The sequence below is a fragment of the Ostrea edulis genome, chromosome 9, assembly GCF_947568905.1.
Source record: "Ostrea edulis chromosome 9, xbOstEdul1.1, whole genome shotgun sequence".
NCBI lineage: Eukaryota > Metazoa > Mollusca > Bivalvia > Ostreida > Ostreidae > Ostrea > Ostrea edulis.
In genome coordinates, this window is record NC_079172.1 from 31,595,297 (window position 1) to 31,619,936 (window position 24,640).

Below are 24,640 nucleotides of genomic sequence, written 5' to 3' on the forward strand. Positions count from 1 at the left end.
ATACAATTTTTAATTAATGCGTGCTTTAAATGAATCAAATAAATCTGTATTATCAATTGATGAGAGCAATATTGAGTTACTAGTACTGTTCTCTTTTTATTGAATTAACGATATCATTTGTCTTAATAAGAGCACGATTATTACAAGATCATCGGTTCTCTCTCTCTCTCTCTCTCGTCGTTATCTCTCTCGTTGTTCTCTCTCTCTCTCTCTCTCTCTCTCTCTCTCTCATCCCATACACTCGTACAGTGTTGTATATGCAAATTTATGTACCTAAACGTTTTCCTGATTTATAAATGTGCAATACTCTGACCAGTAAATCATATGGTATAAGGATTCATGCACAATACAGGGTAAATATTATACTCTGATACTTCCCCTGATTGAAGATAGCTGATCGGCACGGGCTAAGTGTGTCGCAGTCTGTAGAATGGACAATGTTGTTTACTGTTGGAATGCAAATGGAGTTTATCGTTTTGTTTCATGGATTATGCAAATAAAGGGAGTTTTACTACTACTTAGAGTATTTTCGACAAGTGTACACGTACATCTGCGGTCCTTTACAGATATTACGAGTAGGCCCAGGTAAATAGTCGTCCGCATTCGATGCGTTTTCATGGTGAGCATACATGCCATTTTTATAAGTACAGTAGTATTTATGTCTTTGCCATTTACTTGAAGTAATTGTGAATGGTATAGATTGTATACTCTTTGCTTATTCCATTTTATCAATAGATAAAAGATGAAATATTTCTCCGCATTTTTGTATAGTTTTGACATATTTACTGCAAATGTACGCACGTTCACGTAAAGAAAAGGCATTCTATATATATTTATCCAAATATATATATTTAGAATGATTTACTACTGTACGATATGTTTATTATAATTTTGAGCACTGCGTGGTGTTCCAAAACGTGATTTCATTTCTTCTTGATGTCCTATAAATTAGTATCGGGGATGTACGTGTTACCTGTCGAAGCTACCCGCACAGGTAAATCGAAGACACTGATATGAAGTGAAGCGTAGCAAAGCTCGTCCCCTTATATACCATGCGAACCCCGATACATATAACAATAGAAATTCCAACTAATATGGCGGATTAGCAGAGAAATATGGCGGACATATAGAATTATACTATATTTATTAATTCATGTCAGCTTTAACGTCTCACTCGAGAATTTTTCACTCATATGGAGACGTCACCAAGACCGGTGAAGGGTTTCAAATTTAGGCCAATGCTCGGCGCTTACGGCCATTGAGCAGGGAGGGGTCTTTATCGTGCCACACCTGCTGTGACACGGGACCTCGGTTTTTGCGGTCTCATCCGAAGGACGGACATAAATCAAACTACTATTCCATTTTACGTTTTATTTTCGTCAGAAGGCAGGCACGCAATGAAGGACTATGAAGAATACTTCTTGCAGAATCTCATGAGTTAAGAGAGTCACAGAAAAGGACACAGCTATAAAATTCCCATGATATAATTTGAAAAACACTTAAGTTTTCAGCGTACATCGTAAAACAGCCTTTGTTTGCTCCAATGATGCCAGACCATTATCTCCGTTGCCAGTGATCATTCACTTCTCTTCAATTAATATTTAGATGATTATAGTTTCAAATCGATCGTCTGCCGTGTTTCTTCCCGGGTAGCTACAGATACTAGCAGACGACAAATTAATGGAGAATAACTGGATTCCACATTCGAAGTACCCATTGTTTTATTTTCTCTGCCTTTTCCTCCTTCATCAAAATGATTTGGTTAACTCACGTGACATAGGTAAGTACCAAACTTTGATATTTACTTAGACATTTATTATAACACCACCCGATTGGGTTTTTTTTTCAGTACACGTTGAAATATTGATGAAGTGGTAGAATCGGTTTCAGTATCACAATCTAAGCTCACAGCAAACATTGATGTGTGTACTTTATAAAGATTAAACGTAAAGGTAGAGGTAAATTAGAACAATGGTGTAACAGAACAGTAGAAGCGGGTGTTGTCCTCTAACACAAGGGATAGTGCTATTAATTGTTACAGCTAACTAACCCTGGGTTTCTTCGTGATATACCAAGGGGGTGGGTTCATCGTACCCAAACCGTTGTATGACCAGTACTAGTATCCCACCTGATCTCTAATACTAAATAATGCTAAAGTAGATATACTGAACACTGTTAAAATGACATAAAAATTCGTCATAAGGATATTGAAATTAGCTGAAAGTTAACAAGAGGTATTGACTAGCATGTGGAAACATGCAAAGACCCATCATCTGAATCGATGAACGTAAAACTGAATCACAAACTGTCTTTTATGTTTCGAGGTTCGTTGTCTTCACAGCAATGGACTATTTTTGTGACTTATCTTAAGTTTTTGACAAAGAAAAATCATGTATATCCAAGATCGATACAGAATATGCTATTTTTGTATCTTATTAGAATTCGACCAACTTAGTAAATTCAAGGAAATGTACCGGTACACAATTTTCGGGTCCAGGTCCAGGCGACATCGATGGTCGGCTGTCAAACGGGCACATGTACATTCTATTTGGAACCAAAGATGCTAATGCCTTCTTACTATTGATTTTGATTCACTTGCAGTTGCAGTTTTAGCAAAGGAAAAGCACAAAACCTTAAAATTGTTAGAAGATACGTTAAACGAAAATGCCCAACTGCAGGGATGGACTGGAGGTGTCAAGGTCATCAAACTGAACGAAGTCAACCCCATCACAGCACTGGAGAAAGGTAAGCACAAACTCAACGAATCAATCTCATCACAGCACTGGAGAAAGGTATATACAAACTGAACGAAATCAATCTCATCACAGCACTGGAGAAAGGTAAGCACAAACTGAACGAAATCAACCTCATCACAACACTGGAGAAAGGTACATGTAAGCACAAACTGAACGAAATCAACCCCACCACAGCACTGGAGAGAGGTAAGCACAAACTGAATGAAATCAACCTCTGGTGTGTCCAGGGGTCCATGTTTGCCTAACTCTCCATTTTGTATTTTTTTCTTATAGGATATATGATATTGATCACTGTTCGTTATCTTCACCTTCTCATGAACACAGGGAATAACAGACCCCTTTAAATCTTTTTTGTAGCAAATTATATGGAAGAAAATCTTAAATCACAGATTGGAAACACATTTAAGAAATAATGTTTTACTGAAATGAAATTTTTCACATTCTCTTTTCTTTCTCTCCATAGTATGCTCGGTGATGACTAACGGTGCTGTTTTGTTGATCGACATGGCTGATCCTTTAACAGGCCAACTATTAAGGTCATTTACGCGGTCCACCGGACTACCATACATTACACTTTTGGATAGAGCTACGCTGATAGAAAAGGACTTCGATCCCGATCTACATCTGGAGATTGAACCTCCAGGATCAGTAATGATGGGTGTGCTTCGTGACGTCATCATTCATGAAAGCTTGACCAAAATTGCCGTCTTGTATGACAACTCATTTGGTAACGTTTTTAATTTTTTTATTCTATTATGTGTATTAAATTATCATGTAGAAGGCACCATAATTTGGACTGAACCAAGGGTTTTGGGATGTGTGTGGACCACATCTTTGAAATGTATATATATATATATATATATATATATATATATATATATATATATATATATATATATCCAAAGTCTCTATTTTGTAAGAATACTAAAAAAACATTAAAATACTTTTCGAAATATTTCAGCCGTTTCACCAGCCTTCATCAGTCGTGTTTATTAAAATGTATAGCAACTAACGTTTAACACATAATATATATATATATATATATATATATATATATATATATATATATATATATGGACTGAGTACAAGTAATTATTTTTTACCAAGACAGTTTGATTCAAGGTCCCCCTTCAGAAACAAATCGATTCTTTTCTGACGAATTGTTTGTCAAAGTCGATATTCTGAAGGTTTGGGACTTTTTACAATTGTCTGAGACTTCCTTCGAAATGCACGATTATGATTTGAATTATTAATATAAATGTAGAGATAAAGTAGCATTAAATTCTGGTCAATACTTTCAGAAACAATAACTTCACTAGCGCATTTCTAATCTAGAAATAGACCCCGTGTAGCTCAGTCCCTGGGGGATATGCTACAGAATTGTCTTCCATTTTCAAAATTTGATTGTAAGTTGATTGTGTTTGGTATAGTTTTCTTTGTGTAGCTGTTGATATATTACTTTGTTTTATTTGATCGATTTTTATTCATTCTGTAAATGCATTTTACTGAGCAACAGCTGAAAAAAAACCCGAGATGATTTGTACTTTACTCGGTTGCTTTATCATCCCGAGGTTGTTTCGTATTAACTAACAAAATCAATTACTTTTCAACGTACAGCTTTGTTTTGTTTTAATAGTGACGTATTTCGAGCTCATGTCATTATATAGTAATGACATCTTGTAGTTGAGAAAAGGCAAACTATTATTGTTGAGAGATATGTATTTGAAAATTAATATAAATGACTTCAAGTTAACAGGAAAAAGTGAAAAGTAGTACAGCAATATGAACAAGAGGCCCATGGGCCACATCGCTCACCTGAGTCACCTTGGTCCATATCAGAAGATTTTCCATATCTATTTGCATGTAAAACCGTAGTCCCTATTATGGCCCCAAACCTTCCCCTGGAGGCCATGGTTTTTGCAAACTTAAATCTACACTATGTCAGAAAGCTTTCATGTAAATGTGAACTTCTTTGGCCCAATGGTTCTTGAGAAGAAGATTTTTAAAGATTTTCCCTATATATTTGTATGTAAAACTTTGATCCCCTATTGTGGCCCCATCCTACACCAGGGGGGCATGATTTTAACAAACCTGAATCTGCACTATATCAGAAAGCTTTCATATAAATCTCAGCTTTTCTGGCTTAGTGTTTCTGGGAAGAAGATTTTTAAAGATTTTTCCTATCTATTTGTATGTAAAACTTTGACCCCTATTGTGGCCCCATCCGACCCCCGGGGGCCATGATCTTAGCAATTTATAATCTTCACTATATCAGGAAGCTTTCATATAAATCTCAGCTTTTCTGGCTCAGTGGTTCTTGAGAAGAAGATTTTAAAAGATTTTTCCTATCTATTTGTATGTAAAACTTTGATCCCCTATTGTGGCCCCATCCGACCCCCGGGGGCCATGATCTTAACAACTTATAATCTGCACTATATCAGGAAGCTTTCACATAAACCTCAGCTTTTCTGGCTCAGTGGTTCTTGAGAAGAAGATTTTAAAAGATTTTTCCTATAAGGCCCCATCCGACCCCCGGGGGCCATGGTTTTAACAATTTAGAATCTGCATTATATAAGGAAGCTTTCATATAAATCTCAGCTTTTCCGGCTCAGTGGTTCTTGAGAAGAAGATTTTTAAAGATTTTCCTTATATATTTGTATGTAAAACTTTGATCCCCTATTGTGGCCCCATCCGACCCCCGGGGGCCATGATTTTAACAATTTAGAATCTGCATTATATAAGGAAGCTTTCATATAAATCTCAGCTTTTCCGGCCCAATGGTTCTTGAGAAGAAGATTTTTTAATGACCCTACCCTATTTTTACCTTTTCTTGATTATCTCCCCTTGGAAGGTGGCCTGGCCCTTTATTTTAACAATTTAGAATTCCCTTTACCTAAGGATGTTTTGTGCCAACTTTGGTTGAAATTGGCCCAGTGGTTGTTGAGAAGAAGTTGAAAATGTGAAAAGTTTACAGACGGACAGACGGACGGACAGACGGACGGACGCCGGAATACGGGTGATCAGAAAAGCTCACTTGAGCTTTCAGCTCAGGTGAGCTAAAAATGAAACACCAACAGAAAGCTTCGTTCAAAAGACTACCCATTTGGGTGGCTAACAACTCATGATCAGTTCGCTTATTTTAACACGCAACTTGAGATGATGACAGCCTGTTTCTGTCGGCCATTTGCGTGGTCGCTCTATTCTTGAGAGACTTGTATCGGTACCAAATTTAAGTTGCTAAAACTATAAGTTACGATTTTGTTCTCCACATTTATTTGAATGAAAAACTTCTAAGTATACGTAACAGCCTATAATTTAGATAGGGCATGGTCTATGATTTTGATAGAACACAGCCTAATAATTTTTTGATGGAACACGGCCTACATTTTTGATAGGGTAAACCTATACTTTTGACAATGCAAAGCCCATATTATTGATAGATACATCCTATACGTTTTATAGAACACAGTCTATATTATCTATAGGACGTAGGCTATATTTTGATACACAACCCTTACTTTGGATTGGACAAAACCTTTACTTTTGATTGGACAAAACCTTTACTTTTACTTTTGATTGGACAAAACCTTTACTTTTGATTGGACAAAACCTTTACTTTTGGGCTGTTTTTTTTAAATTACCAAAACGGACAGACATTCAAAACAACAATGGAATGATCTGAAATTTTATGTGTCAATCTTAAATCTTAGAAAGGCAGACATCAGTTACATATAGTGATCGATTTTACAAATTCTATAAATTACAAAATCGAAAACAGGGTAAACACGAACCCTGGAAACACCAGAGGTGGCATCAGGTGTCTAGGAGTAAGCATCCCCTGGTGACCTGTCTCACCCACCGTGAGGTCTATGTGATGATCAGGTAAACAGAGTAATCCGTAGTTAGAATCTATAGAAAATGATTGGTCCGACAGTTTGTATAATTTACTTAGTCCTCTTCGTGTTGGTTTGCACATAAGGCCGTCAAATTTGTATAAACACATCAGATAATGTTCGACCCAACAACAGGCCGTATTCACAAAGATCATTATAACGACCATATAATTTGTGTATTGCTGACAGATTGTTGAAACCCCTGTAACATCACCTTATCTCTCAGTAGATTACGTTGGTTTAGAAATTAATCAAACGTAGTGTAGAGCATTCTCTCCCAAATCGTATCAGTTAAAAGATAAAAACACCATATGCAGGCGATAATGTAATATTGCTACATAAATACTACAATGAGAAGTTGAAGTAATCCTGTTGAGTTGATCATTTTCCTTGTGCGTCTATGTTCAGTAAAACATCCAAATATGAAGCATTTATGGAAGACTTTGTAGCGTCTTTTAGTTCGAGTTCACTGAGATACATGTATACTTTGAATCAACATATAATATTATTGAACGCCGTCGATATATTTTTAAAAATGTCGAGGTTAAGGTCACAACAAGAGTTTTCTTCTTCTCGTGTAGATAAAAGTTTTTGAATAAATTGAATACAAATACAAGTCGGCTATTAAAGATAGAAAATTTATAACCATTGAAATTCCAACAGATGAGAATATCTAGTCTCTAAACACTACATAGACATTGTCAATGGGGAACTCCAGAATAATTTTTGATGTCAAATTCAGAGAATTTGTACATTTGACCAGGTTGATTTTAACAGTTATTTTTGGATGACTGATCAGAAGATATAAATTTATTATTTAGTCCCATCATTATTGACGAAGCAGCCGTCTATATATGATGTAAAAACACTAGTATTTAAGTCATTGTGAGAAATGGTTGTGCAGTGTTAAAAACTTTACCTTTTGATGGACAAATTTCGTGATTTCAAATGATCAAAACAGTTGAGATTTTTTAGAATTCACATATGCTATACGTCTGAAATTACAGAGGTTTCAACAGTCTCGTTTAAAGTCAACGTTTCGCAAAATTCCATGGTCATTATAATGATGTAGTTTGCAAAGAAAACCTGATATTAGGTCAAATGCTGTCTGATGTGTTTATACAAATTGTTAGGCCGTTTTTTACATACCGATTTTGACCACAGATTGCTCCGTTTACCTGATCAAGATATAGGGTTCATGGCAGGTGTGACCGGTCAACAGGGGGGTGCTTAAATACATGCACCTTCTCAATTTTTGATCATCCGACGAATCAAATCCAGTGACATTGGTCTTCAGTCATGACGTATGTCGTTGTTGAAGAGGTATCAAACAATAAGAGAGAACCCATGCTAATCTTCGTGACGAAGCTTCCCTGAGCAGGGGGAAGTGTAGCGGACAATATATAGGGAACTTCTACTACCTCACTAGTGAGCTAGTTCTTCGTGTTTTTGTAGAGTCTCTCTCTTGATCACACAAGGCAAGCAATGGCGAGCGTGTTCAGACATAATGAGATAGTGATATCACACCACATGACAGTGCTACAACGCAACACGATATAGTGCTATCACACATGAGATAGTGATATCACACCACATGACAGTGCTACAACGCAACACGATATAGTGCTATCACACATGAGATAGTGATATCACACATGACAGTGCTATAACGCAACACGGTATAGTGCTATCACACATGAGATAGTGATATCACACCACATGACAGTGCTACAACGCAACACGATATAGTGCTATCACATAATGAGATAGCGTTATCACACCACATGACAGTGCTATAACGCAACACGATATAGTGCTATCACACATAATGAGATAGTGTTATCACACCACATGACAGTGCTTTAATGCAATACGATATAGTGCTATCACACATAATGAGATAGTGTTATCACACCACATGACATAACAGTAAAACCCAGAAAATAATACTGTAAGTTACCAAACATTCAAGCATTTATTTCAGTTAGTCTTTAATTATTGGTATCTATTATACTAGTATAATGTAACTTTTCAATAAATAAGCAACATTCATCAGGAAAGGCTCCAGGCTTCACGAGAATATTCTTTAATTCTAAAATTTGTGACATGTGCAATATTGAATTCCAGAGTACTACGTCCTTGTGCAGTTGTGTGCTGGCACAGCTTGTGTGAAGTGTGTTTAATCTAATACATTGTTTGCGCTGTCGTAAATATACTATACATGTACATGCGCATGACATAAAATCCTTCCAGAGGGGACAGTTTACTGGGAAAGTAATAATGATTTTAAATCATTTAATTTACAGACCTGGATAAAATTCCTAAACGTTACCTGACAGGACTTCCGGCTCAGCATCTGTTTCAAGAAATCGTTTCCGGTACCCAAAATGCAACACTGAAGCAACTATATCGATTGGAGGAAAATCAAATTCGAAATTTTTTCATCGTAGCCAACAAGGAGAATGTCAAGAAAATTTTAGAAACGGTAATAAATTTTCAAGTTTCTTTTTCTCCGGTACTTTTTTGTCCGGTAGTGTTCTCAGAAACTACAAAAGGGATCGATATGAAACTTTCCAAGATGATAGTATAGCGTTTGTAGATGTGCATAGTGATAGTCATTTTGTCTTCACGTGCATGCACGCGCGCGCACGTGCACTGCAATTTTGGTACAAAAAATGGAAAATCAGAATATTAAAGGGATCGATATGAAACCTAAATAGGATGGTAGTATATCATTTGTAGATATGAAAAATAATGGTTATTTTAATTACACGCGCACGCATGCGCGTGCACGTGCATTACAAAATTTGTACACTAACTTTGGAATCAGTCTAACTTTTTTCTTGTTCATTGAAATGACTTGATATTCATATCATAGGTAAATATTGAGATCCTTAACTGATTTGCATGGTCAAAATTACAAATTTGCACGCGCATACACGTGCGCTTCATTTTGATTGGATAATACTAAAACGTTTGTAACTATCTTAATTATGAAGCGAATGAGTTGATCTTCACAGCATATGTAGACAATATGTGTATCTATATATTGGTGTAACAAAAAATAACAACACACACGCACATGAGCGTGCAACGTTTTTCAAATGTTCAATTTTTAAAGGACGATAACGTTTTAGTTTTTCATCAAATTCTATTGATATTAAGGGTTTAAATGTGTCGTGGTACTCCTTAGAAATTGCTGTGGTTAGAATTACTGCTCAGCACGTGCATGCACGTGTGCTGAATTCTGATTGGACGATTTTAAAATCGCTATAACTTTCTTATATTTGGTGGAAACGTTATGAAATTCATACTGTGGGTATATGATACAAATGCCTGTTGAACGACATCAACAAAAATTCGGAATCGTACACGCGTGCGCGTGTATGCACGTGCAACGCTTTCTTTCATTTCTTGGTACTGAAATGACCATATTGAACGTACTACATGTAATTAAAGACTAAAATAAAATGATTTTTTGCTATAGATTTAAAAGGACATCACTTTTTAATTGGGGGAGGTTTGGGGAACATATGTAACGGTCCCCGTTACAATTAGAACTAGTTTATATTTTGGTTTGATTTGTGGGGGAAGTTCAGAAAACTAACAAACCCAACAAAGAGAAATGCCATGTACATATATGTACTCGCCTTTATATCGGTATGGAGACTAATAATATATCGATGTGGTTCATTGACTAAACATATCTTCTTGAAATAGTTATCCCATTCTCTCACTACCAATAGCGCTCAAAATGAGACCTGCGTAATTTAATGATATATACAAATGAAATATTCATTTTATGTATCACCTGTAGAGGAGTTCTTGTTCTTGGGTGTTTTCCTTTTCAAGCGAACAAAATTTTTCAAAAATTGATGATTATGTTACAGTTTGGCAAAATGACGTTAATTCGATGTTCTGTAAGATCATTAGATGGGTAAAAAAATTAAATCACTATTTGAAATACATGTAGATAGTCAGAAAGATTTTATCCAGAGTTTCTATAAATGCATTGATATTTTGACATTCTCTCTATTTTCTGGTCAAGATTATGAATTTCAAGAGAAACCTTCACCAATTTTGATAAATTGCTCTTTTATTTATATTTCTAATATAGTATAAATCATGACGGTAAAAGTAAAGACAGTTTTCTTTTGATTGCTTTTTATTTCATCAATTGCCGGTGCATATTTAGGGACCGGTCAATATTTATTGGGGGGTTGGGACTGGTGCAAAATGCAATAGGACACACATTTATTTTGACTTACATACTGATAGGACTCAAACTTTTTTTTTTATTTTCAACACTAATAGGACAGCTGTATATTTTTTGGTGCAAATGTAGCAATGAACAAAAGTATTACAAAGTATATTAAACTTTTAATTCAACCAGCTTTCAAACAATAATACTGAATTGTATGAATACTTTATTTCGTGTCAAAGGTGAATATACTAGAGACAATTTGCAATAAAATACTGGACCTTTGAAAATTTTTTAATATCAAAACATGTAATTAAAAATCACAAAAGAGGTAATTGCAAAACTTACATGTAAGTTTAGCATGGAGTATGGATTTCAATCATAGAAAATAAAAATGGTATATCATGTTGGTCATAACGTGAAGGATACAGACCAGAAATTAACTAAAGTCTAAACACATCTTTAATAAATGTATAGTTTGTCTATACAACCTATCATTGGGTCAAATGCTGTCTGACTTGTTTCATACTGATTGTTAGACCGTTCTTGGCACACTGATTTTGACTATGGATAACTCCGTTTAACTGATCAAGATATAGGTCGACAGGGAATGCTTACTCCTCCTAGGCACCTGGTCCAACCTCTGGTATATTCAGGGGTCCGTGTTTGCCCAACTCTCTATTTTGTATTGCTTATAGGAGTTATGAGATTGATCACTGTTCGTTACCTTCACCTTTCATAGAGAATACTGAGATGTGAAAAATACTTGCAAGTACATGAGACAACAATTCAGTAAAACAGTAATTAAAAAAATATGCAAAATGTAGCACTTTAAACAATTTAAAGAAAAAAATAAGATGGAATTAATGGGATTTGTAACTTCACTAGACAAACCAAACATGACAAAGTGAACAAAAGTTTCTCAGGAACTTGAATCCCTCAGCTGATATAACATTTCAAATGATAATTATGAAGAACTCCAGAGATTTTTAAATGAAGTAAAAATGTTGTTTAATCATACATATATATTTATTTATTAGATAGGACACACACTTTTTTTTTTTTTTTTTTTTTTTACACATATCTGATATAGGACAGCAACTTTTTTATATTCTTAGAAGACAGGACCTAGGTTTTTTTCAAAATGGAAATATGGAATGCACCGCGGTCCCCCCCCCCCCCCCCCCCCCCCAAATAAATATTGACCGGTCCCTTACCTAGATACGACAGTCTGAATTTTGCAATCCCATAGAAAAAAAATTCACGTAGAAGTGACGCAGTTGCCTCCAATCGGATCACACGCTCGTCCTTTTCCGTAACCAGTCACGAAAATAGCCGAGTAGTTACGATTGAGTTGCGTCTTGTTGACCTAAATATTCACATAAACCAATGTACAAAAGGTATAGAGAAATACAAATACTACAGTATACAATACGCAAAGTCAGTATCCAGAGTAGAACAAAAGAGAAAAGGAAAAAAGAAGAAAGAAAAAACAAAACATATACATACATACATACACACACATATACTCGTACACCTATGTATATACCGCACATATGGCACACCAAATTCACAAAAATGAGCTAAACATAGTTTCACAGTTAATAAACTAGGTTTATCGACTGTAAACTATAGTTAACGATTCGTTAACTATAGTTTTCATCCGTAAAACTATATTTAACGGTTGTAAACTAGTTTACAAATGCTAATCCAAGTTTTATGGAGCGCCAAATTAACATAAACTCAAATAATTGAAGATATCTTCAATTATTTGAAGATATCATTAATTCATTTGATGTGCGCAACAATTGAATTAAAGATATCTTCAAATAATTAATGATATCTTCAATTCTGAATTATTGCGCGCATTAATTGAATTGATGATAGCATTAATTCTTCAGCTGAATTGATGCTCGCTGTAATTGAATTAATGATCTCTTCTAATGAATTAATGATATCAACAATTGAATTGATGCGAGCTACAATTCAATTGAAGAGAGCAATAATTGATATAATGCACCAATTGATGAGAGCAATAATTGAATTGATGCGCGCATTAATTCATTTGATGAGAGCAATAATTGATTTAATGCGCGCATTAATTCAATTATTGCTCTCTTCAATTGAATTAATGATATCTTTAATTCATTTGAAGAGAGCAATAATTCTTTTAGAGAGAGCAACTATATAATTAAAGATGTCTTCAATTCAACATATCCACAATTGAATTAATGATCTCTTTAATTGAATTGTTGCTCTCTTTAAAAGAATTGATGAGCGCATTAATTCCTTATACAAAAGCATTGTAAATGATTTAAAGATATCTTCAATTGAATTAAAGAGATCATCAAATTATTTATACCGAGCTCTAAATTAATTATTGCGAGCAATATTTCTACTAAATTGATGCTCTCATCAAATGAATTGAAGAGAGCAATAATTTAATTAATGCGCGCATCAAATCTATTATTGCTCTCATTAATTGAATTAATGCGCGCATCAATTGAATTGAAGAGAGCAATAATTGAATTAATGCGCGCATTAAATCAATTATTGCTCTCATTAATTCAATTGATGCGCGCATTAATTCAATTGATGAGAGCAGTAATTGAATTGAAGCGCGCATTAATTCATTTGATGAGAGCAATAATTGATTTAATGCGTTCATTGATTCAATTAAAGAGAGCAATAATTGAATTGATGATATCTTCAAATAATTGAAGATATCTTCAATTATTTGAGTTTATGTTAATTTGGCGCTCCATAAAGTTTATCTGTCTTTAAATAAACGTTAACAATAGATTTTGCTGATAAATACAGATTCACATTTGTAAACTATAATTTACATTCGTTAACTATAGTTCACAATTGTTAATCCTAGTTTCACAATTTGTGATACATTATTTATCAGATAAACTTAATAATAGTTTAGACTTGTAAACCGAAGTTTACAATCGTGAAACCGTATTTATCAGATATAAACTATGTTTTGCAATCGCTAATGATTGTTTTCATTGTTAATTATAGTTTACACTTGTGAAACATAGATTATCTGTTAACTATGGTTTACAGATGTGAAATATAGATTAACGTCGTTAACTATAGTTTACGGTCCGTAAACTATAGTTTACAGTCGATAAACCTAGTTTATCAACTGTGAAACATTGTTTAGCTCATTTTTGTGAATTTGGCGTGCCATACGCACATAAAGAACATGCACATGATGCACTGTACATTTTCTGGAGGACTAGCGCATGAAAGTTAAGTAATGAAAGTGTTGATATAAGTGATAAATTTTCATAATTTTTTCAAAGTGATAGTATTTTTAGATTGGACACACGTGCTGTTCTGTCTTCACCATGGAAAACGACCCGTAACGTATATGTAAATATCTGTTGTTACAAAAAGCAAACATGCATGTATTCATGACAATTATATGAGTCAACACTTTACATACAAATCGCACACTATAGAAACGTGAATTATTTTGTGTCCATGCAATTTGTCGTTTCATTTAAAAAAGGTATCTATTCCCAAAGGCATCTTATAAACTCCAAATATTGAATATCTATAATGTAAATATATAATGTATCCAACAGGATGTATTCAAAGATAATATTACCACGCAACAGTGTTTACAATGCCGATATTTTACAATATTTTCCTGGTATCAATAACATAATTATATTTTAGTTCCTCAATTATAGGCAATTCGATCTATTCACCAGAGCAACAGCCGTATAAATTACATGCATGGATACATAGTTTTTATCTATTGCTCAAACTTTACAGGTTTACAAATGACCAATATAATTAGACGGTATGCCCAGTATCATATATGTCTGTGTTTACATGATGTTCAAATATCAATAAGTGTATATTATAAAGTGCTTATAGAAAAAGGAATTGACATCCGTAAAGTATATAATATAAGGTGTTTAATTTCATCAATAAGTATACAAAAAGAAATTGACATCCGTATAGTATATAATATATTTAAGCGCTTGACATATGTATCTGTAGTAGTATATAATATAATGTGCTTCATTACGTGTTTTATTTTATCACAGTTGACTTGCATCTTACGTACGTCATTTAGGGTAAATGATCCAGATAGAAATACATAATTGAACCTAGTTACAAAATTGTCCTTGAAAACAGCTTCCGATTTTAAGATATATTTTGGTAAGCTTCAGAGATCTGTTGCATGGTTGACACTGAGAAACTGGATAAATTTGTAAACGGAAGGGTTACTCCAGTGATACTTTTTTATGATGTTGCTTCTGAAATCCTCGAATTTGGAGTATATGGGTTTAACAATTGGTATGAAACACGTCAAACAGTATTCAACCTTACGAACAAACTGTATCTGTAAACTACACCATTATAATGACATTAGACTTTCGAAAATTTTACTTTGAAGGAGACTTGAAATCCCTGTAACATCAATTTATTTGTGTGCAACCTGCCTTGGTTTGGAAATTGATGATACACAGAACATGCTCTCGCATATCTAATAAGATGAGAGATATAAGCACCATATGCAGTGTAGTGCCATAAATGAGTCAACTTCTATCTATAGTAATTGAAAACAACCACTTTTCTACATCATTTTCATAAGCTTATCAAGCGTAAAACACGAAAGTTGACTCATTTAAGGGACTACGTTGTACATGCGATAATTGAATATTGCTACATAAATATGGGAAGATGACGACGAAAAGTCGTCCCGTTTGTCATAAAGTTGAGTTGTTTGTTTGCCAGTATCGTCTATGTTCTGTAAAACATTAAAAAATGAAACAAATGTGGAAGACTGTGGTGTCTTTTATTTCGAGCTCACATGGATATATCGAATCGACATATGAAGAAAAGTGAATAAAACGTCTTCTATATCTAAATGTTGAGTTAAAGGTTACAGCAAGTGTTTTCTTATTCTCAAGTAGAAGTTTATGAAGGAAAAAGATGAAGTTAACAAACAGTGATCAATCTCAAAAGTGCTATATTAACTTGACATAACAACATTACTGCTCAGTTAGAATGAATTGAGATAAATATATTGAAGCAAGACTTGGTGTCACGAGAGAAGGATCTCGTGATTTATTAATTAAGAATATTAAGTATTTGCTGATGTTGTGACGGTAAACTAGAATGTGTCTCCATGGGACCAGGGAGACGGGTTTTATTTTGCTTTGATTTCATTCTACTCTATAATGTTTTGCAGGCGAGCAGTACCAAACTAATGGAAGAAAAATATCATTGGTTTGTATTAACCAAGGTCAGTATCGGCCCTTATATTCAACAGTATTTAAAATTCAACTTCCTGGCGTGAAGCGTTGCTGCTCATGCCCTCATATTGTTTTTCAAAATTGAAATTTATATTTTATATTTACAGTTCACCTTAATATTTATCGGAATTCCAAGCCGTTAAAATAGTCATAATATATTTATCAAGATACATATGCACATCGTTCACATTCATGGGGAAATGGCTATCATTTCTATTGGTAAAGATATCGAAGGCAAAGACATTGGAAATGTAAATATTAGATGATGAATGTTGATTTATTTTAAATACTGTAACTGAACAAATCATGCAGAACAAAAGGAACACTTGGCAGAACTTGACTTTATAGTTGTAAGTTTATATCCTATTGCGTGCCTCTGTTTACAGGATACAAAAATAGTGCTTGATCCTTCGCCAATCGCTCGGCATTTAGAAGTGAGAATCGCGGGTCTTTCGGATATGACCTTAAAAACGGAGGTCCTGTGTAGTGGCAGACATTGGCGCGTTAAAGAACGCTCACTGCTACGGCCCTGAGCGCTAAGCATAGATCTAAATCGGTGGTACGCCACCCACTGCTGGTGACGTCTGAATAAGAGTGAAAAATTCTCGACGGGACGTAAAACAAACAAACAACTAACCAACCACATCTATTTACAGGATATGAGCATCTCCTGTCAGGGGTGTAAGGACAACGGCAGAGGGACTGTTATCCTGATCACGGGCCGCCCGAACAACGACGTCATGGAAAACGAATACATCCCTTTCATCCGAGGACTTTCCAAGTATATTTCTACTTTCACAGCGGAAGGATCAAATGTAAGGATCATGTGTCGTGAATTGCCGAATTCTGATACGATCACAACAGAAGTGAAACTGTCTGATTGGATGTCAATAGCAGCCAATCTCAATTCAATACCATCGAAGTGAGCTTTTTGATTGGCTGCAAAAATCTGCCACTTCTAATACAACTACAGACAGGAAAGGATTTTAACTGACATTTGTTTGATTAGATAGGCTGCAAGTTCTAAAACATTCACAATGACGAAAGGGTTTCTAATTAGAATTAGAATGAGGAAAGGTTTTTGATTGACCACCAATATCTACCAGTCTTGCTACAATACCAAGCGGGAAAGGCATTTGATTGGCTGCCTAGAAATTCTAAATGTAATATAATTACATTAAATCAAGGTTTCTGATTGGATGCCAAGAAATATTAGCCCTGACCGCTAAGCATATATAGGTCTAAATCTGTGGTACTTCACCTTCAGGTGGTGACGTCTCATTATGAACCTTAACAACCGATCGCGGTGGTGTAGTGGTTACGTCACTCGCTTCCCTATCGGAAAGTCCCAGGTTCGATTCGAACCTAAAACTCTCAAAAGTTCCTTCACCGTGCGCCCGGTCTCAAAAGAGAGAGTAAAGGAACTTTGGGATATAACTTTTAAAATGGAGGTCCCATGTCACGGACGGCATTAGCATTATAAAGAGCTATCACTCTCGTAATCTTATGTACCATGCATAATTATGTCCATTTTAAAAAAAAAAAACAGTTTACCCATAGCAGGTGAATTTCCTATATGTGTTAAAAATTCTTGTATGGGACGTAAACAATAAATGATAATAAAATGTCTCTGATCGGCCGAGAAAATCTGTGCCAAAATGTTGACACATGAAAGGTGGGGCACTGTACATAGATGGAATAGATCACTGGGTCGAATTTCAAAACAAGAACTGTGCAAGACAGAATGGAATGGTTAAATATTCTATTTCGCTCCGATATTTGGACAGCTGCTATTGAAAGTATCTGTTGCTGTCGAACCTTCAACAACTGAATTGTAAATATACTTTTACAGATAGACGAAGCGTTCATGTTTGATTTGATGAATTTAATAAAGACTCAACTTTTGGAACAAAATGTCGAAAAATCAGTGCGCCTCAACGAAAGCGAATGTTACAGCGTCATCGGACCAGAACCGGATGTTTATAACCAGAGCAAGGCGTTTGTTGAAAGCTTCGTAAATGTGAATATACAATTCATAAACTATTTAAAACTTAGATACAATAACAAATAATTACATAGCTGTACATGTGTACAGATGTACATGTTTTCCAGCTTGAATTTAAATCATTTTTAAAGTTTTACCTAAGTCAATCAAACTGCCTTGGTTGTTTCCACTCGTACTATAATTGAGTTAGAATCATGTTATAGATATAAAAAAAAATGTTTGTCATCTGTTCGTGAAGAGAAAAACACCTGTCAGTCGGCGAGATTCTAATGGTTTATAGCTTCCAAGTAATAAAAATGATATCAAAGCAATGTTCGGTGAAACAAGAAAAGAAAGCAATTTTTCTGGATCTTTAAGACACAAATGATACTTCTTTTTTCTTTAAATACTATTAACATAGCACAGAGAGTAAGTTATCTGAATAAAACATATCATGCAGAAGAAATCAAGGTAGTTTGTGGAATTTCATTTTCTGACAGTACAGATAACTGACATGGGGCTCGTTTATGTATACTAATGGATCTTTAAGACACAAATGATAATTCATTTTCTCCCCTTTAAATACTATTAACATGATGCAGAGAGAAGAAAATGAGAATAGAACATTCAAAAGAAATCAGAGCAGTTTGACTTCGGTAGAATTTTATTTTCTAACTGTACAGAAGATAGATATAGGACTGATGTGTGCTATTTGGATTTCTGCATTACAGACCTCTAGGGACGGAGTGTTTGGGCCGTTGTATTTCACAAATAACGTTCTTAAACAGAGACTGACTTTGTCCATCAAGCGGTTAACCTTCACATCAACTGAATCGGTGCATGTATGTGATAAATTATTATATAAAATAAAATTAAATCTAGCAATTGATAATAGGGTTAGATATAAGTTGATATGAGAAAGAAATAACCATTAGTAAATGTGTATTAAACATTTGATAAATTTTACTGAAATGCTTTATCAAATCAATACGTTATTGGAGAGGAAGTAAAGTTTAAAGATATTTTTTTTTAAAAGTACTAAAATATGATTATTCAGAATCACAGTGGTATAGACAGTACGATTTACCTAAGTAATTTTCACGCACTTTTCATGTAATTACATTTAGCTTACAATCGGTAACTGGACAGAAGAGAAGGGACTGGGCCTCTATGAGCCCAGTTTACTCAAACCACCCGGGAAAAAGAAGTACAAAATTGTAGTGGTGCCCAGCGTAAGCTGCCTCTATTTGTACTTTGGTTCAAAACTTTCATGGAATTTATTACGGTTTGTATTGCAGAATCGCCGTTATATATTTCTTTCTGCTTTCAGTATCCGCCCTTTGTCATACCAAAAGGAAATAAGTCATTTGATGGCTATTGTATGGATCTTCTTCACGAGATTCAAAGCATACTAAAGTTTGACTATGAGTTGTACCCCAGCCCTGACGGCTTAGTGGGCTCCATGGATGATAAAGGGCACTGGAATGGAATAGTGAAGGAATTGATGGAGAAGGTTCGTCTGTTAGACATCTCCTTCCGGTTCATGTGTTGATAATCTCTCGGTGCTTTATTGAACTCTTTTTTTTCGTTGGTTTAATTTTGCGATATATATTTTGTGATGTAAAATAATTGTCATATGGGACATATTTACACAAACAATTATCATCAATTAAGAAAATACTTTAACATAAAGGTACATGAAGAGAAAAAGTCAATATGTTAATTTTTCTTACCAATAAAGAATGTAATATTTCCAAAATTTACCAAATGATAGCCATTTCCATCTCTTGAAGCGAGCTGATATCGCAATCGGACCCATTTCTGTGATGGCGGAGAGAGAGAATGTGATAGACTTCACTGTCCCATACTACGATTTAGTTGGGTTAACCATCCTTCTCAAGAGACCAGAGTTTGAGTATGAGCTGTTTAAATTCCTCGTGGTTCTGGATGAGGATGTCTGGCTTTGCATCATTGCCTCATATTTCTTATTCAGCGGGCTACTATACGTCTTTGATAAACTGAGTCCTTACAGCTACCAAAATAACAAACATAAGTTTGAGAACGTGACCCCAGAACCGCGGGTGTTCACCATTAAGGAAGGAATTTGGTTCTGCATGATGTCACTTACACCGCAAGGTTTGTCACACTGTCACACACTGCAAGGTTCTTACGATGTCACTTACACCTCAAGAGTTATTGTGATGTATGTTACACCTCACAGTTCATTGTACACAATGTCACTTACACCTCAAAGTTCATTGTGATCTCACTTACACCTCAAAGTTCATTGTGATGTAACTCAAAATACAAGGTTCATTGTGATGCCTTATGCCTCAAGATTTATTGTGATGTCACTTACACCTCGCGGTTTGTTTTGATGTCACTTACACCTCAAGATTCATTGTGACGTCACTTACACTTCAAGAATTATTGTGATGTCACTTACACCTCAAGATTTATTGTGATGTCACACTTACACCTCGCAGTTCGTTTTGTTGTTATTTACACCTCAAGGTTTTTTGTGATGTCACACTTGCACCTCAAGGCTGTGATGTCCCACACACCTCAAGGTTTGTCAAGGGCATTCTTTAGTGAAACAAGTACACATTTTATATCAAATACAAATCCACAGAGAGTTAAGTGCCACTATGTACATATAGTGTATTCATATGGAAGCTCATCTATAATCAATAGTTGTCTTGGGTTGGTCTATTTGGAAGACTAAATCTGATTTAAATCGAAGTTGTTTCAAATATTTGATACATGGATGTATAGATAATGTTGTTATCCCCCGAGGGCTCGAAGTGGATGGGACATTTACCATATTGTAATCCTTTGGAATGCATCAAATGCTTAATATTCTGATTTAAAAATTCTAAATCACACACACAAACTATCAGATTTCCGCTAGAAAAGAATCCAGTATTCAGACTATCTCTTCGTTAGAGCTTTTGATATACTAGTATTAAATGTACATTCATCGACCAATCATATTGTTTGGTATTTCAATTACATACATTGACCAATCATATTGTTTGGTATATTAAATACATACATTGACCAATCATATTGCTTGTTATATCAAATATATAGATTGACCAATCATATTGTTTGGTATATCAAATACATACATTGACCTATCATTGTTTTAGGTGGGGGAGAGGCACCACGTGCTCTGTCGGGCCGTCTTATTGCTGCCACGTGGTGGTTGTTTGGGTTTATTGTCATAGCAACATATACAGCCAATCTAGCTGCGTTCTTGACCGTGTCTCGTTTGGATGAACCAATCAAATCGTTAGATGACTTGTCCAGTCAGCAGAAAGTCAAATACGCACCACACAACGGAAGCGCGGCTATGGTGTACTTCCAGAGAATGGCAGAAATTGAGCAAAAGTTTTACAGGTACCAATGCTTCCCGAAGGAAAACTTCGCAATTCTGATATTATTGCTTTTTATATTATGAAGATGCAAGTTAAGTTTTACTCAATGTAAAAGAGATCCAACAAGGAGTGACCTTTAAAAGCCTTCAAGAGTATTTTATATTTACAATCTGAAATGTTTATTTCCTTGTATAACAGATTCTAATGTAGAAGTAAATGCGATACAAAGTGTTACAAAAGTTGACGATTAACGTCATGATTCAAACCACGTGTAATAGACGTGGACAATTTACATTACATGTACACTTTCAGTATCTGGAAGAATATGAGTTTGGACGATACCCTGGATCCGGTAGAAAGAGCCAAGCTGGCGGTGTGGGACTACCCGGTCAGTAACAAATATACCAAACTGTGGGAGACCATGAAACGGTCAGGATTCCCCAACTCTCTGGGAGAGGCACTGACCAGTGTTAAGAATGGGACATTTGCTTATATAGGTACAGATATCTATGTTTCTCAGAACATCAAAGATTACATAGGCTGCTACGTAACATAATATTTAATTAAATCGTGAAGCATCCTCTGCCATAAAAAGCACTGTGTGCTGGAGGGCTAAAAGGTTACATACGGATTTATTTTTTTAATCCGAATTCTTCAATTTATCTGCCATTCCCAGGTGATGCCGCCGAGAACCAGTACCAGACGATAAAGTCCATGGAGAACTGCGACCTTTGGCAGGTTGGTGAGGAGTTCAGCAGGAAACCGTTTGCCCTGGCTGTCCAGAATGGATCGCCATTAAGAAATGATCTCTCCACCGCGTGAGTTGTAGTGTCATTATTTAAGGAAGAATAACACACCAGAGAAATCTTATATAAATGGAAAGTGGAGGATATATACATTAAAAAGTTTCAATTTCATTTAATTTCTAAAACATGCAGTTTTGGTAGGAAGTAATCTGGGGAAAAACAACAACCCTGCTATAGACTCTAACACCCAAACTACAGATCAGCAGTCGACACGTTAATCTACAGAATTACACAGCTAGGCCATTAGATTTAAAAGGAATACACATGTATTAGTGATATTTATATTTGCATTCAAATTTCAAAAGGAAGGAAGCCATTATGACGATGTACATGTAGCATTCCTTCTTAATGGCAATTCGTTTTTAAGTTATCAGAAAACAATCAGTATCTTTAATGGGTGTATTTCTGTTTGGTTTTCTTAGCATACTTCAGCTCCTCAATCAGAGAACGCTTGAAAAGTTAAAGAAAAAATGGTGGGATAAAAACAAGGTGAAATGTCCTAAACTAGAGAACGAGAGCGAGGGAATAAGTCTCAACAACATTGGCGGGGTGTTTATCCTGATTGCAGGAGGCGCTGCGTTAGCCCTTGTGTGTCTGGGATTCGAACTCTACTTCTTCAAATACAAACCGAAACAAGCCTCCAAGAACTACGGTGTGGCAAAGTCCCACTCCAAGGCAAACTTAGATAATGACGCGCGAGCCACCAAACAAAATGGAGTTGATAAAACATGGTCGGATGACCGCCTGGAGTCTTCATCTATTGAAAGAAGAAATGGAAGTGTAACAAATTCTGAATTATTGTTAAAAAGACAGACGCCTGGCGTGTCTTTCTCGCTGGGAGATAGTCTGTAGATGGAGTCGTCTGCTGTGATGTACAATTACTTGCCGTCTGGTAAAAGGCATGCAATGCTCTTGGGGTTATAAAATGAAGTAGAGAATTGTACATATGTATACCATGGGCATGCGTTTGAAATCAAACTATATTTCTGCCACTGATTGCTTTAAACCACTTTTAGAAGTAGGTTACTAGTATAGAAGTCTAATCAAATATCTGTGTTCTTGCTGACTTCCATCCGTTCCCTCATTCGTCCATCCATAAATGTTATATCCGGCTCATAAATCATGCGTGTTTCAATACCTAGCCTTCAAGCTGAACAAAGGTATCACCTTGTAAGTGTAATAACATGGATGAAAAGTCATATCTCAAAGGTCATGGTTGTTACGACATTGTCCTATTTTTGTATGTGAATGAGTCCAGGTGAGAAGTTTAATACAGTTGTGTTGAATCAAGGTTGTACATGTAACTCGGTGACCGTCATTGTGGTTTATCTATGACATAAATCAGAAACAAGGGTTGCATGGTTGCTACATGTATATCGGCGTTAGGTCACGGCATCAAAGAAAACCAGAGGTCTAGGTCATTAAGGCTGTCGTGGGACTTCTGTGAGATGACACTATGTAAAAATGTCACACAGGAGATCGATCAGGATGCATTTATGATCGTTATATAGATGTAATTTACAAATACAACCTCCCTTGAGGTCAAATGCTATCTAACGTATTCAGCTGTTCTTTATATAATGGTTTTGACTACGGGTTACTCCGTTTGCCTGATTTAGATGGCAGGTGTGACTGGTCAACAGGGATGTTTACTTCTAGGCACCTGATCCCAGCTCTGGTATATCCAGGGGTCCGTGTTTGTCCTACTCTTTAATTTTGTATTCTTTATAGGAATTGTGAGATTAATCAGTGTTCGTTATCTTAACTTTTACGTCATTGTAGATGTCATTTTACGATGTGTTGTATTGTGCTTACATGAGTGTTGTTGAAAGCGAAGTTCTGCTCAGTCCGCCACTGCAAGCTATTGTAAAAACATACCATTACAATGAAGATAAAATAAATTCTTTCTACATTTTATTACCTGCCAGGTGGTGCACTCTCCCATAACAGTACATTGTATTTACGTTTTGTCAACAATAAACATTTTTCTTCAGTGTACAAGGAAGCAAAACTAAATAACCTTTCAAATCGGGTAATTTTGTCGCGCTGGTAAATTTGGGGTTTTTGGCAGATGAAGAAAATTCGCCAAAAATAAAAGCGCCAAAATTTCTATCTATATAAATGATTTGTAGAATGAAAATGCGCTAAAATTACTGATACACAGTATCTTAGCAGTGTAATTTACTAATATACAGTATCTTAGCAGTGTAATTTACTGATATACAGTTATCTTAGCAGTGTAATTTACTGATATACAGTATCTTAGCAGTGTAATTTCACTAATTTGTATTATGGAAACATAAGAACAATGGTATATGTAACATATGGCTTAATC

At 35.3% G+C, this 24,640-nt stretch overlaps 1 protein-coding gene across 2 annotated transcripts; it reads left to right on the plus strand.

The window, feature by feature from the left end:
• The first annotated feature begins 1,177 nt into the window (after window positions 1-1,177).
• On the plus strand, window positions 1,178-24,222 carry LOC125660018 (ionotropic receptor 25a-like). Of its 2 annotated transcripts, XM_048891863.2 has the most exons (15): window positions 1,178-1,780; window positions 2,602-2,745; window positions 3,220-3,483; window positions 8,956-9,134; window positions 16,072-16,125; window positions 16,792-16,950; window positions 17,988-18,155; window positions 18,851-18,961; window positions 19,247-19,351; window positions 19,450-19,632; window positions 19,913-20,255; window positions 21,272-21,521; window positions 21,812-21,996; window positions 22,176-22,317; window positions 22,728-24,222. In XM_048891863.2, exons 1-15 carry the CDS (start codon window positions 1,681-1,683, stop codon window positions 23,155-23,157), a joined length of 2,817 nt encoding a protein of 938 aa, XP_048747820.2. In that variant the 5' UTR covers window positions 1,178-1,680; the 3' UTR covers window positions 23,158-24,222. The 2 variants fall into 2 exon arrangements, with proteins under 2 accessions (XP_048747820.2, XP_048747821.2); XM_048891864.2 differs by lacking the exon at window positions 16,072-16,125.
• The last annotated feature ends 418 nt before the right edge of the window (window positions 24,223-24,640 follow it).

Bases quoted from the DNA above. Each gene is read 5' to 3' on its own strand.
- LOC125660018 (XM_048891863.2), top strand. From the start codon at position 1,681: ATGGAGAATAACTGGATTCCACATTCGAAGTACCCATTGTTTTATTTT. The intron at 20,256-21,271 runs GTTTGTCACACT...TCATTGTTTTAG, and splicing joins GATGTCACTTACACCGCAAG to GTGGGGGAGAGGCACCACGT. The intron at 22,318-22,727 runs GTGAGTTGTAGT...TGGTTTTCTTAG, and splicing joins AGAAATGATCTCTCCACCGC to CATACTTCAGCTCCTCAATC.